The following is a 15,798-nucleotide window of genomic DNA, read 5'->3' on the forward strand; positions in this document are numbered from 1 at the left end:
TTTGCGTTTCACGTCTATTTGAATAGGTGATATTAGGGTGGGCACCGGTTAAAGCTTCCTCTTTAAAACCCCATGTTCCACATTGACGAAAGCCATTTCTGCAGTAGAAAAATTATAAAAAGCGGATATCGACAGATCAATTTCCAACACATTTTAGCTTACTGCTGCATCAGACCTTTTTCCTTAATTTGCGTGATTGTTCTGGTACTGCTGCTGGTGCAGCGAGGCTGATATGCAGCTGCGCATTAATATAGGAAGAGATAAGATTATTCCGGCTATTCATATTCATTGTTATTGTTTCATCAGGTGTACCTATACGTAGGACATGATTTACAGAAAGCGGTCCCAAATTTTGAGACTGCTGCGGGAGCCCTTGTTCTTAGTTGCATGAAAGTAATATAAAACTGTCTGTTGCGCTTAGAGATTAACAAGGCAAATTTACACAAGTCCAGCAATTTTGAAGCAGTAAAACCCAACTCGACACATAATAGTAGGAGAACTATATATGATGAGTAACCAGAAGATTTAGGCACGAAGGATGCATCGGAGTGAGGATACAGTTTACAAAGTTGCAATGTAAGTTCTGGTTAACAAAAACGTCCACTCACCAACCAAAAAACAAAAAGAATAATGCAAATGCTGTTGACGTTTCAGCACCAAATACGGGTGCCTTGTTCGCAAAGAACGAGATGAATGGCGGTCTTTAATATATCCTTATCGAATACCGTAATGCGTTCGCGTGTAGCTCAGGAAGAGGGCCCCGTCTCCGGTTTATTGTGTGCAGCGTAGGTAGTATGTAAAATGATTCAAGGAGTATAATAATTTGTTCTCATTTTCGACGAAGGAAGCCGATACCGAACCGATACTGTGACTAATCTTTTCAGGATGCTCTGCCCCAGTGCGTTTGACACCGAGAGCCCTTTGGCAAATCATTGGGGTGCTGTTGTAGCCTTGTTTTTAATCTTAAGTTAGCAGAGAGAGAGAGAGGGCTCTTTATTAGAAAAACAGAGAATTTTGCCGGCGCGTATATAACCGCTGGCATGCTACTCTGTGTAGAGATGGGGAATGGGATTAAAAGATTCCAGAAGAGTGGGAGACAAAGAGGATAAAAATAAATATGAAATGTTTGAGTGGACCTGATACTAATATTTACAGGTGACATGGCGGGTAAATTTAGGCTTTTGTATAGGAAGGATGCAATTTTTAAAGCTTTTGTATTTGACCAATTTCTGTCAGGTATTTGAACAATAAATCCAAAACCCGTCGCTGTTTTGAAGGGCCGGGCATTGGACCTAAGATGCTCGGTAACGTTAACGGTTCGTGGCAAATCATGTCCATTTGGTGCTAAAAAAATGTCTCTCATCACGGTACGCGGGGAATTCTAGTAATATGTGCTCAATTGTTTCTAAGTTGCGACAATTATCACAGTATGGGTTAGTGGTAAGTCCTATGCGGTGCAGATAATTGTTCGTGTATGCAACGTTCAGTCGAAGACGATGGTACAATGTCTCTAAGTGTCAAGGAAGTCGTCGTGAGATTTTCGGTCTCATTTCTGGGTCAGTGTAACGTAGGAAGCTATCTTGGTGAAGCGGCAGATTCAAGATGCGGTCTTTTTCTTGATGGGCATTTTTTTTTTGCCATGGTTGAAGCGTCGGTTTTGTAAAATATGTTCTTCTGAACTTGCGGTATTGGAGTCCATTTCTGGCAGCTTCGTCCGCTCTTTCATTTCCCGAAATGCCGGCATGGCCAGGTATCCACTGGAACTTAATGCAACGCCCAGCAGTCTTAGCCCTGTGGTGAAGATAAGCAATGTCAAATGCTGCTGGTTGATTATTGCAACGCTTGTGCCTGTTCCACATACTTTGTAGGGCAGCTTTTGAGTCTGTGAAAATCACACATGTCTTTGGCGGCTGCTGTCGAAGTACATACACAAGGGCCTCCTTAATGTCATATTTCTCCGCTGAAGTAGATGATGTCACTCGCTCAAGACGAAACGAGAATCGTTGCCCTGTAGAGGGAACACAAAGTGCGCATGATGAACGATGTGGAGTTGTAGAGACATCTGTGAAAATGTGCGTTGCAGCTACGTATTTTTCGTGCATATATTCTAAAGCTATCTGATAAGTCGCTGCTTGAGGCATTTTCTTTTTCGCACTGATTCTAGGTATGTATGGCATGATTTCCAGTGGGGAGAGTGTGCATGGTGAAATGTTTCGCGGCAAAAGTTGTGACGCCTGAGCAGGAATCTAAATAGATATGCTTCCGACGGCCTGTCCAAAGCTAGATGTAGCACGGGTTCTGGAAATATCCTTTAAAAAGTGAGTCTTTGTACGAATGACGTGGCGGAGGTGTATCCGAAGTGTCTCCTGCGAACATAGCACTTCCAGAGGCAGGCATCCAGCTTCTGCTACAGTCCCTGAGCGGGAAGACCCCTTCGGAAGGCCAAGACATACGCGAAGGCAGTTGTTTCGTGCTGCCTCGAGTTTTCTCTTGCTTGTGGGAGATATTTTGTGCAGGATAGGGAGGTAATATCGTAGTGTTCCGTCAACGTAGGCCTTATGGAGGAGCACCATTGATCGACAGTGGCTGCCCCACTGTTATCCGACTAAAAATCGGAATACTTGCGACGCCGAGGAAATCTTCTCACTCAATTTTTTCACTTGGGGCGACCATGTGAGCTTCCTATCGATCGTCACTCCAAGAAACCTTTGCGTCTTGCCGTATGGAAGGGCGCGACCACCCAACACTAGTGGGTATTTTTCTATACACCTCCGCGTGAATGCCATGGCAACGCTTTTATCGGGGGACAATTTCAGACCCCTTGGATTTAGGTAAGCCGATATATTTGCTAGCGCTCTCTGGAGGCGATAGTGGGTGGTACTGCGGGAACGCGCCGCACTCCAAATGCAAATGTCGTCCGCATACAGTGTGATTTTGACGCCAGGGGGCAGGTTTCTTTTCAGATGGATTAGGACTAAATTAAATAATATCGGGCTTAACACAGCTCGTTGTGGCACTCCCTTCTCGACGGCATAAAGCGCCGCGGGGCCATCCGAGGTACACATGAAAAGTTAGCAGTTTTACCTATACAGCGTACCCGCCGTGGTTGCTCAGTGGCTATGGTGTTGGGCTGCTGAGCACGAGGTCGCGGGATCGAATCCCGGCCACGGCGGCCGCATTTCGATGGGGGCGAAATGCGAAAACACCCGTGTGCTTAGATTTAGGTGCACGTTAAAGAACCCCAGGTGGTCAAAATTTCCGGAGTCCTCCACTACGGCGTGCCTCATAATCAGAAAGTGGTTTTGGCACGTAAAACCCCAAATATTATTATTACCTATACAGCGTGCCTGGCAGTGTTGGCACGGGCATTTGTGCACGGTGCCAGGGTATCTTTTCCTCGAGGCAGCCTTTGACTCTGACGAGTTGCAGTTTTACTTTGCTTGTAAGGATGTGGCAGATTTGCACTTCATAATGAAAATTTTTGGAATTACCTCCCTCACCTCTCGTGGATAATTAAGTGAAGCACGCTTTTTTTTGTAGCTCTATCAATGGGGTTAGCAGCAGACCTTTCTAGTCATTACAAAGTGCTCGAGATAGCCATTGTGAACTAAGTCTTTGTACAGTCTCTTCAGTGTAACTTTAGTTTGACAGAGGTAGGGCAAAGAGGAATGCGCGAAAAGACAGTGTCGATGCAACAGGTTGTTATTGTTTAACAGGATTGGACGATATAATGTGCAGGTATTTCTATGTATCCGTAGGGTTTCGATGTACGCTTATTAAAAGGCCGGATGTAGTGAGGTAAAGTTCAAAGTCGAGGAAAGATGATGCGGCTATTAACCTATTTTTCAACAGTAAATTCTATCGTGCATTTCTATGAGTTTAGGTGTACCAGGAAAGGTGCGACGCCTTTGCCCTTGATAACACAAACAGTCGTCCATATAACGAAGGAATAGTTTCGGTGCTGCACTCTTCCTTCACGGGCTTCCAATGCAACATTAGCACAAGCCACTGCGGTTGTCCACCTCGGATGGGGTGCAGGAAGGCAGAGAGGTGTCGTTGTCCAATGCTTTTTTGCAGCAATCAACAGCATAGTCCCAAGGTACTTGCGTGAACATCGACTTGACGTCAAAAAACGCCATGACGAATTCATTTTCCAAACAACGCAATTGATCTTGTCAACAAATTCAGTAGAGTCATTCACGTACAGAGATGTTCGTCCTATCAGATGTCCAAGTAAATAAAAAATATAGGGACAAAGCCGGTGCTGCGGGGAATGGGCGTAGTCTACAATGGGCCGAACCGGGACGCCAGGCTCCTGAGCCTTAGGGAGACCGTATACCACAGACCGAGCAAGTGAGACAAAGTTGGCGGCTGACAAACTTAAAGGCGTCAGTCAGTAGCTTTTGGAGTTGTCGATCGGTGTTTCTCGTAGCGTCCCGGATGACTCTGCAGTAAATTGTTCCGTCCTAGAAATGCGCCGTCATTTCTGAGACGCATTCACGATCAAGAACCACGTTGAGGTTGGTTTAAGTAGCTTTTTTAATATTGCATTGGAACCCCTTCAAGGAAGAGCGCCGGCAAAGTTCAAGCCTGCACCTAAGCTAGTCCTACGGTATCTCGCCGATTGTTTTCGTGTTATCCTGCCCGAACACGTCACACGTTTAACTAATTGCCGACGCTCACTCGACGCCACAGTAGATTCACTGTTGAAGAAATAGTTAATGGCGGCATCACTTTGCTCAGCACTGAAATCAGCGACACTGCACCCGGCCTTTCCACAAGATTTCAACGAAAGCCAAAGGCATATAACGAAACACTTGCACTTTCTTCCTCAAATTCTATAGGACAAAAACGGTCTGTTGCATCGACAATTATTCCCGAGCAATCCGCTTATGTTGTACTGCTATTTATCCAACCTTGGGTATATTGTATTAGCTTATAGTAGCTATGTGAAGAAAGCGTCTCCGTTACCTTGGGATTCCCATTTCTGATGGAAGGCGGCTGGCGCAGCCTCCAAAATGAAGTAAATCCTTATGGCTTTAATGTCTTTCTCCCATCTGCCTGATCGGCCTCGTGGCAACGTACGCCTTACCGAATAACTGTTGGTTTCACGGCCAGCGCAAGGATAGTTCCCCCGACTTCACAATATTCACCATCAGAAGCCTGAAAAAACCGTCACAAAGATTTCACCATTCACTGTTGCCAAATGTCTAACCGACACAATATGTTCAGGCTACAATGCGACGAAACTGGCCAAAAGCAATCTCCTCCTTAAAGTTTGCCACCAGCATCAGCATGGAAAGCTATCAATTTCTGTAGCAATATGCGATGTAGAAATCATGGTGACCTTACACCAATCGATGAACGCATCTAAAACAGTAATCTCTCATGAACACATCTTTAACTTACTGAAGAAGAGCTCCTAAAGGGATGGAAAGAACAGAACGTGACTCAAGTACAACTAATAAAGATTAAACGAGACAGCAACATAGTTCCAAGGAATCATCTTCTCCTTGCATTTGGTTCCACTACTTTCCCAGATGCCCTGGAAACAGGATTCACAAAAATTTGGTAATACCATACATCACGAACCCGCGTAGCTGCTTTAAGTGTGAAACATCGTTCGACCATGGCTCACAAAGATGCCAAGGCTGTCTTATATCTGCGCAATCTGGTGACCATGAACGCGTTTTTACCAAACGTAATGACACCTTCCATTGTCCAATTGGCTATCGTGGCTATGCGCTCTATCCTGCCCTACGTGGAAAAAGAAAAAGACGTTGTCGCACTGAAAGTAACAGAAAAGATCACTTTCGAAAAGGAGCGCGGAAACGATACGAATCGGTCGCCTTGTGTGTATGCTGATGCGATTTGTAAGGGGCCAGCGTCACGCATGACTTCGACATCTGCCCACCCCCCGAATGTCGTCGCGGCTGTGCCACGAGCCCCTACGCGACGGCTGCCAGCTCTGCTTCGCTGTCCATGAAAGAATGCCCAACAACCTCCTTGGTTCGTGGCTCAAATGCTTTTTCTCTTTATCTTCTGCAACTCTTTCCCGCGCACACCCACGTAGTGGGGGGGAGGTCACTCCGGGTTCAAGTTACATTGCCTCTGAAACCGTCAGCTGACTCCACTCACACAGAGGTGGCACCATATGTTCAGGGCCTCGCACACCAGTTCAGCAGCACCCAAATATGCGGATATCCGGAGCAGAGGGAGAATTTCGTGCCGCAAACGACGTTGTCGTACAACTGCGATATACTGATTTCTTTTCGTGTGGCTCTGGGCTTAACGCTTTGAATTTAGTTCAATTTATTTCTCTACTTCGTGCACGAGATCTGTAGGAAACAGGAATAAAAATGATTGCCGGTCAACAGCTCTGTGAGATCCTTGTATCTTCACAGACACTCAATGTTATGCACAGTGGTAGGTATCTCTAGGTAAGCATTTGACAAGTATGAAAATTTTGATACTAGCAGAAATGGAAAAGTCCTCACTTGCGGATTCCAATATGTGAGCAAGTCAAGAACATGCATACCGGAAGTAAAAAAAAGAGTATGAAAAAGTAGGTCTCAGAAATTTTCGAATTAGCATATTTACGTGATAGCCTAATATGTGAATAAAATTCCTGAGAAAATACATGCTGACAATGTTTTGCCTCTAATAGAGTAGAAATAAACGGGAAAAAATATTTAATTCCCACGTCTGCTTAATTAACTCTGTGTCTAGCAGCAGTCTCTGCTAATTTTGCAGATCCTGACATTATGGAGAACGATGGCACCTACTCTGGTCATTTCACTCAGTTCAACGGGGCAGGAAGATACAGCGTCATGGCGTACGTTTACGGGAACAAATCCAGTCATACATACCGAAGGCCGGGGTTTCCTCCCGATGCCATCGCCATGCCTCCGGACTCCACACGCGGTAAGTTCATTTTCCTTGCATTTATGTCCAATACGTTGTCCCTCTGGTCTTACTTTTAGATCGCAGCTCTTAGGCACCTGTTCCTGTTTTTGAGCATCAGCGTCAGTGTTGTCCCTCGCCATAATCGAGTGAACGAGCAAAGCGATGAACGAAAGAGTGAACGCGGAGCCCAGCGCGCGGGGAAAGACGGCGATAGCCAAAATATCGCGGGGAGGAAAGCGGAGGAGTAGGGTGCAGCGCAACCATGAGGCGGAAAGCGAAAGAGGAGGGTAGGCGAAAGCGTGTGAAATAAAGCGTAGTGCAGCCTATGCGGCGACGACTGCTACGATATGGCACTAGGCTAGCGCACCGTTGTCTGTTCGCCGATGGCAAGCGGCAAGCACGTCCAACGATACCTTATTGATGCGTGTACTCATTTGTCCTCTTCTCTGGCACTAAATTTCACCCAAGTCAAACACTTTAATGTTTTCGTTCAGCACAAGAAGCGCCTGCGTAATTGGAACCTACTAGAATGTTATCAATGGTTCTATTCGTGGTATGTTGACACTGACGCTTGCATAATCTCATTGCTTGAGCGAAGCAAACTACGTAGTACTTTCTAGAAAAAACACGAACACCAGCGATTGGTCTGAAGACTTGAATGACTGATATCTAAAAGACTACGCGCCCGACCGGCGGATCGGATTTCGACGATCGCCGGCGCTGTTCGCCACTGTCGTTGGGCTTCGATTGCCAATTGCTTTTGTGGGCACAAGTTTGCCCAATAAAAAGTTAGTTACATTACTTATAGCTTTGCTATTGTGTTTTTCACGGTCACTACAACGCGATTATATATGGAAAGAAAGCGCTAGATGAGTGGAAGTCTTTCTCTGGCGGCTGCTGTGAATCGCGCCCACGCGTCACGCACGTGCTGCCTGTCACGATCTTTCCATTAGTGAGGCAGTTGCACCACACACTGCTCCGCTTGAAACGTGCCGCGCTAGCCAATATATCGCAAAGTCAAATGCGTATAGATCTGCGCTTAAATAACGCAATAGAGAGTATCGTAATCTTTCGTGAATTTTTATTTGCCTATAACTGGTAGAAGGGTCACTGAGACGTTAATATAAGTGCAAACAATTTTCTATACATATACGCTTCGCACAGTACTGTGCCTTAGGCAAAGAAAGCTTGGCATGTTCGTATGAGGAGAGATTTGAGGGGGTCCCGTCCATTTTTGGTTTTCAGCGAAAATATATGAGACGGACAGTGCGTCTATATAAAATAATGAAGCTTTGTGTCGCTACCATTGGGCTACCTTCTTATGATTGTCAGATGTTTTATGCAGAGAGGGAATTACTGCTACATTCTCCTTATCTCTTATTCCTCTCTCTCATCTACCGCTTCCTGTTAGCCGTTACTCCCTACTTGCGTAAACTACCTCACAATCTTAAGATAGTGTAATGTGCTGGCGTCAAAGTTTTTTCACGACTCCAAATAAGCTTTTCAGGTTGTGCAAGTTGAGCTGTGCTATAAGAAAGGCAAAAGCAAACTGCACTATCAAGCAGACAGATGCCTACTTCCCCTGAAAAAGGAGAATTCTTTATAAAATTCCGCTCCCATGTGGAAGATACTGTATAGGTCAAACTATCGGATGCTTGAATGTGCGTTTGCATGAGCATAACAATAAAGTCAGCAATATTTCTATACACGGCCAACTGCCAACTGGTGCTCATTTAAAAAGTTTGATGCGGTGCCATGCCGCTATCTTCTTTTCGACCAGACTGTTGTGTATCACTACTGCTAGAGCTTCACTAGGGCAACCATGGAAGCTACCAAAATAGTACATGAAGGAGATGTGAGCGTCAGCGTTCTGTCTGTGGCCTTATCAAAGAAAGAGCTTCACTTCTGAACGTATATGGCACGTGCAAGGTTACCTTTTTTTCTGCCGGTTTCTTCCATTTATAGATTCAGATGTGTTGAGATATTTGCTCAGGATCCACAATAAAACGTTAGCTGAAAGTTAGCGCGTGTCCTATCTCGAGCTGTCTTTTGTTCTTACTGCGCAATGTTTTCTGAATTACGATCAATTTCTAACATGTGGAAACCTACTTATTCATTTTTCAACGGCACGGATTGTTAATAAAGTCAACGGCGTAGTCACCCTGATTTTGCTTTTGAAGCGAAAAATTTCACGCAGGCTGCATAGTGGCAATCATGGACAGGCACTCCCAGTAATTACTGTGATACAGGGAACAGCAAGGATGAAGCTAATTTATGATTCTCAACTTGATTTGACAAGGAGGGTGTGACGAAGTTATATGAAATAGAAGGAAAGGAAGCCTAAGGTATTGGGAATGTAAATATTAGTTTTATTCATGCCGAGTCACTAATGAATCAGGGAAGTGCGTTGTTAAGACTGCGCATTGATAGCGGCTTCCAATCTATAATTGTGCATGCGAGACGTACAAGGAGTTTTTTTAATTCAGATTTTGCGTTCTGCCACATATGGAATATGACTAAGTTTCTCGCAGCAGCCTGAGATCTCAGACATATTATTGGGTTTTTACTGGAAAAAAGGACGTTTGCTGGTTTTTGTCCATGTCTGGCTGTGAATATTTGAAATTATCTTAATACCATGAGAGAAGTAGTGTAGATAAATAATAAGACGTTCATTAAGCTCGTTTTCTTTAGTTGCTACATTTAGTGACTGGGTAGTGCGATGTTTCCACTTTGGCTCAATTATGATCTTTTGGTGTGCTCATTGGGAGACATCATTGGTGTGACATCATTGGGCGAGGTAGTGTAACTTTCATTGTGCACGAAGGTTCTTTCTGCATATTATAAAGTGTTTAGTTTAAATAAAAAAATATATGGGGCCTCACTTCCTACGCTCTTAGACACACCCAGCTGACTCCTCCACTGAAATCGTCATCACGCTTTGCAACTATGCTGATGCATCGGTCATATACAAAGCGAGCATTATAGATAGCAGGAATAACTAGAGAACAGCTCAAGAAGCCGTTTCCCTAGATCAACGTTAAACAGCTCGCTGTGCGCGCTTTGGCGTGTTTGCTACTTCAACGCACATATGGAAAAATGAGGATACCGGAGCGCTGAAAACCAAGCTAAACTCATTTCGCGGCTCAGAAGAGGTGAGAAGACAATTTGACCCACTTCAATTTACTGCCAAAAACAAGCGTATTTACAATAATAATATTACAGCTACACAGATCAAACCAATGACTAAACTGGTGGCTGTACACGCTTCTATAATTCGGCTAAATTTTCCTGCTCGAAATAAAATAATTCAACACGTTCTTGCAGTTCTAGATTAAACAGTCCTGCGAGGCCGTTGTGTATATTGTTGATGAAATTAGGAATTATGGTTCGGTAATGCCCTTTAAGTTTCAGTGTATTTGCACTTTTGCAGTTTTCAGGATCTTACAATGTTATAAATGCATAATGCAGCTGCAAAATAATTTTTGGCATAAATTGCAAGAACCTAATTTAAGAACTGCCACAACTGTTATGAGCTAAAATTGTCCGACAAACCACAGATTTTGGTTCAGTAAAATTTGCTTGCTCAAAAAACAAAGAGTGGCAATTTTGCAAAATAGAACTGCTGGCAGAAATGTCCAAGGCATCTTGGTCCAGTAATTCTAAGAATGACAAATTACCAAAAATATTTTTGGTGGCGTACAGTGTTTTCGTTTTGCAGGGATACCTATTCAAGCTTGTGAAAACTGCTCTCCTCCAAAATGCTCTGCTCCTCCATAAATGAGTTCCAACTTTTTCCAGGGAAATCTACCTGCGTCTCGCAAAACAAAGTTTGTTCCTTTTCATAAAAAAATTTGCCAACCTAATATATTTTGCCGAAAAAAAAAGATAACATTCGGTACCGCTCTGTATTTGTCCTTACCTGAACACCCCCAGCTGCTGTAATTGGGGCGTGCTAACAAAATTTGTTCAGACTAGAAATTCAAACATAGAGAATACATAGCGCTATGAAGGGGCCCTGTCCTTCCCATAACCGGTGCTGCTTCAGACTAGGGCAGATGATCAGCATATAGGCCATACTTATATCGTTAATACGCTCTGCTTGTGGCGATAGTCTTATGGCAAAGCTCTGCGGTCTTTTGTTGATACTCGTATAAACAGTAATAGAAGACGTGCACGAGCGGAAACTGGCTGATTTTTTTATATGGCCAGCATTTTCACGATTAACGCACGACAGAACAATCAGAAATATGTATACATCAACAATTTCACAACGACAATAATAAACTCGAAGTAATTAATGGTGATCGGCTGGTGCAGAACTGCGAAGTTTAAGGAACATATTGATGTGACATAAATGGCCGTGCTAAACTCATAGTCAGGGCTTCTTCGAGCTATAGCAGCTGAATAAACAACATGGTCATATTTCTGTGCCAATAAAACCTGACATTGCGATAGTTTTGCGATAAAGTTATACTGCGTATTGCTGATAGTCGTATGAGCATTCCCGGGGGAGGGCATCAATTTAAAGTGGCAAATTTTGTATATCGCCAAGGGTTTAATGTTTGAGACATAAGAGAACAATCATTAGTATATTAGCTTGTAGAGTGTTAATAAATTAATTAGAAACGCAAAGAATTGGAGGACGGTTAGCGGGACATTCCGCCGGCATAAAAAAGTTTTGGGATGTCAAAAGAACCGGCCGTGTTCATATAGCCCCCATATACCTGCGGCACATCTGTCTGTTATGAAATTCATTTTCTGCGGGCCCTGCACGCGCAATCAGGGGAGGTTTTCTGCAAGAGCCCAGCCAATCGAGATGCCCATTTTGTCTGCTGCTGAAGTGCTGATTGCCTGTGGTGCCTCGCCGCCATGGATGTGCAGCCCAGCCCCGCCAATCAGAACTTCAACAGCAGACGAAATGGACATGCCCACTAGGCGTACTCTTGCACAATACCTCCCCAGTACTGCGTGCCGGGTTGGCATCAAATACAAACTTAAATGTTGCTTTCTGCGAAATTCTCCCCCTACATTCTCGTACTTCAAGTTGTCACCGCATTAATAATGTGGGTATATGGTTTGCAGTGCCTTTCAGCGAAGAACGCATTCTACGAGCACCCGCCAACTACCAGTTCAGGGATACGCTGTTGGGAGAGCTGAAGCCCACGCTGCCATTCGAGAGAGTGACAGGCAGCACTTCGTTCAAGGTTACAAGGGACTTGCAGGAAGCTGATGTTCCTCCAGGCATTATATGGGATCTTAAAGCAGTAGAAGGGCATGTTGAAGCCGACCGAACAGCTCTGGTCAGGCTTTCCTGGACTTGGCCAGGAGCCCACTTGACGCACGGGAAGGGTGCGTATTGTCTATGACCGCGCATCTTGAACTCAGGCAAAATGTCATCAGAATACTGAACAGGAAGTAACACGAACAAGTAAGGCTGCTTTATTTTGTGCGCGATAAATGTTAGGAATACCCCTAGGTAATGTACAACATAGAAAAGAATTGAAGGAAAAAGTTTCTTGACTAGAAGCCTTAAATATGGTGTTTGTTATTCAGTTCAGCTTCGCGTTGCAGTTATTTTGTGTTCATAATCAAGAGCGCATATGTTATGTTCTTGTATTCTACAAGAAACGCCTCGCAATAATAAATTTATAATTGTGAGTAGCAAGGCTGGCAATAACTAATACTAAATATATTGGGATTGGCTTTATGGCGGAAATGACGCAAATGTTATCTTCGACATAACGTTACGACATTACACAAGTCGTAAATCAGCCGAATCTGCTTCATGGCACGTGCAGTTCTGTTTTAGATTGAGTGCTCCTTCCGCACTGTATTGTTAATTGCACTGTACATATAGAACACGGGCTATCTGATCACAAACTAGTCAATGTTTCCATGCCAATTTCTTGCCATCAAGTGCAAAAAGAAATTGCTCTGCATTACCACAAAGGTTATTCATGTGCGGATGATGCGTCAATTATTGATCACATAAAGGCATGTGTTACCGATTATCATAGCGGGGATGTTGGTCTTTCATGGGAACGTTTTAAAAGCATGTGCCGCTATTGCCTTGGTAATTTTTCCCCGAACAAATGAAACAATGTACACAAGCAAGCGCCCTGGATGACGCGAGGCATCGTCCATTTTAAATTCAAAGTGAAATGTTTAAAAAAAGAACCGCGCACCACTTAACATAGCACAATCCAACGCAAGCCTTGCGAGAGCATTGCATCCTTGAAAGGAACGTTATTTCAGTACAACGGAATCAAGCCTTATTAAAACCGACCCAACTAAATTATGGGACTACTTCAGTGAGAAAAAGAAACCAGTTTCACATATTTCTGCTAAGGGCGGTATTATTAACGAACAAAGATGCATTGCCAAAGAATTCAATGTATGTTTCAACAGCGTATTTTCTGCTGCGACTGATGGCCTTCCCGCTGCCACAGGCACTGCAATTACAATTTTTTTCAGATATTATTAGTTACCCTGGAGTGCTCTCAATGCTACTTAACATGATAAGTAATATTCCTTGTGCACCCGATAACATACCAAATGTTTTTCTTCACCGAAATGCCGAACCTCTCACAAAGAACCTTGTCATCATATTTCATGCTTCCTTGTCGTGTTCAAGTTAGCCGAAGGACTGGAGGACAGCCCCTGTGGGGCCCATCTTTTTTAAAAGAACGGCCAACTACTTTAACTACCCGCCAATCTTACTAAAAACAAGTTGCTGTAAGCTAATTGAACTTATTATTGCCAAAGCCCTCCATGAATTTCTTGGGGAGGACAAAGTTCTAACCAACACTCAAGATGGTTTCAGAAAGGGACATTCTACAGTAACACAGCTAATCACGCTGATTCACACTTTCGGTCCTTCCATTAAAAAAAACAACCGAATTGGCTTATTTTTTTCTGGATTTTAGTAAAGCCTTCAATAAGGTAACTCATTCCAAACTAGTATTTAGGCTAAAAATCGATGGCATACCGAAGTACTTGTTTCTCGGATCGCTGAGTACTTGAGCAATTGCGAACAGTTTAAGGATGTAGGTGGGCATCACTCGGCTTGTCTTCCAGTGACATCTGGGGTGCCAGAGGAAAATGTACTGGGCCCTTTGTTGTTCCTCATGTGCATGAAGTACATTGTTCATGTTGTGAAGCAGAATGTTAAGTAAGACTACTTGCAGACGATTTGTCTTGTTTAAAGAGATTACCCACACTAAAGACCAAGATAGCCTCAGTATCTATTGGCGCACTCAATGGGGGATGACCTTGAATGTTGAAAAAAGTGTTTTTCTCCTCATTTCCAGCAGGAAAACATCTTTCTTTTATAGGTACAGGCTAGGGTCTTTTGCACTTAAACAAGAAACTAACTCTAAATATTTAGTTGTCACCTTTTGCAGCAACCTGTCCTGGAACCTTCACGTACAAAATATATCTTTCTCTGCTTTCCGTAAGCTGTGCTTTCTCAAATACGAGCTTAAGCTCCCGCCATCCTCTGTTAAACTGGTCGCTTAAGAATACCTAATTCGATCGAAGCACGAGTAAACCTGCATTATTTGATATCCCTATACTCAATGTAACATAAGCTTGAACGAATCCGAATACAGCCTATCCGGTTTGTTTAAAACAAATTTTCGACATTAGACTCGCCAACTGAACTAATGAGGTGTAATAATATTCCTACACTTGAATCGCGTCGAAAAAAAATTCCGACTTCGCCTTCGTTGTCAGTTAATTAATAACAAAATGGCACTCAACCTGGCATTGTATGCGAGTCCACTAGTAACGAGACCTACTCGTCAGCATCATCAAAAAGCTCTAAGCCCATATTTCGCCTGACTCAACCTATTTAAATACTCGATGTTTCCACGCACCATTAATGACTGGAATGATTTCCCTTTATGAAACTTGTATCACTATTGTTTGCTTCTTGTGTCAGCAATATTGCATGTTGTTGCAGCATTTTTTTGTTTTGACAGGTTTACTTCTTGTGACCTAATATTGTATTTTATCCACCCTGCATGGACTTCATGTCCGCAGTACCTATTAAATTATTAAATAAAATAAATAAATATAAGACGGTGCACATGTGCTCAGCGTTTGGCTTAATTATTATTTTTTGCAATGCACTAATGAGCCTGACGCTGTGGCAATTCAAACTTTCCTTGATATGTTGGAAGATTTCGGCTTCCCTTTCTGTATCTGGCGCACAAGAGAGCAGAGTGACCTGACAGAATTTACATTGTTCGTAAAGTATTTTTCGTTTCTTTCTGCCGCCAGTTCATAGCAGTGCCACTGCTAGCGTGCCGCAGTTGATCGGTGTTGCGAAATATGAAGGTAGAGATACATTAAACCAGTAAACATGGAACAATAATGATGATTTGGGAATTTTATTGCTCAGCAGCCATGTAAGCTATACTGCACCAAAAAACATGGAACAATAAAACACTGAAACACTAATGCAATTTTAACCTGCCAGCTTTCAGTTAGAATGTAGCAATGTATGTTGCAGCATTACAGACCTATAGTAGAGACAGAAATTTGGCGTTATAGCCAATAGCCCGATGCCTACAATGACAATGCATAAAAGTTTAGCGTGCCACTAGAAGCGCCCCCCCCCCACTTCATTATACCTGAGAAGTAGCGAGAAGCACCGCCAGCCTCAATTGAGACGCGTGTAATAATCAACAACGCTTACAAATTATTTTTGCGCATTTACTGTAAGCACCTAATAAGCTGGAAAATAACAAAGAAAACAAGACGGGTGTTATCGAAACCAACTAAAGCTTTATTCGCATATGCGGCCTAATCTAATCACAACAGCATCCCATCAAATTGGCGAAATTTTTTGGGGTCAGGCCAACAAAACAATGTTAGCCATCAGTGAAG

General features: G+C 43.3%; 1 protein-coding gene across 2 annotated transcripts in view; it reads left to right on the forward strand.

Moving 5' to 3' along the window:
* Nucleotides 1-15,798, forward strand: part of LOC135907490 (calcium-activated chloride channel regulator 1-like) — a 435,567-nt gene that overhangs the window by 408,086 nt on the left and 11,683 nt on the right. For both annotated transcript variants that reach the window (XM_065439176.2, XM_070541068.1), the window contains 2 exons: nt 6,754-6,924; nt 11,989-12,255. In XM_065439176.2, the coding sequence (XP_065295248.2) occupies nt 6,754-6,924; nt 11,989-12,255 (438 nt within the window). The remainder of the gene's footprint in view (nt 1-6,753; nt 6,925-11,988; nt 12,256-15,798) is intronic.

This window comes from Dermacentor albipictus, chromosome 6, assembly GCF_038994185.2.
Source record: "Dermacentor albipictus isolate Rhodes 1998 colony chromosome 6, USDA_Dalb.pri_finalv2, whole genome shotgun sequence".
Taxonomy (NCBI): Eukaryota; Metazoa; Arthropoda; class Arachnida; order Ixodida; family Ixodidae; genus Dermacentor; species Dermacentor albipictus.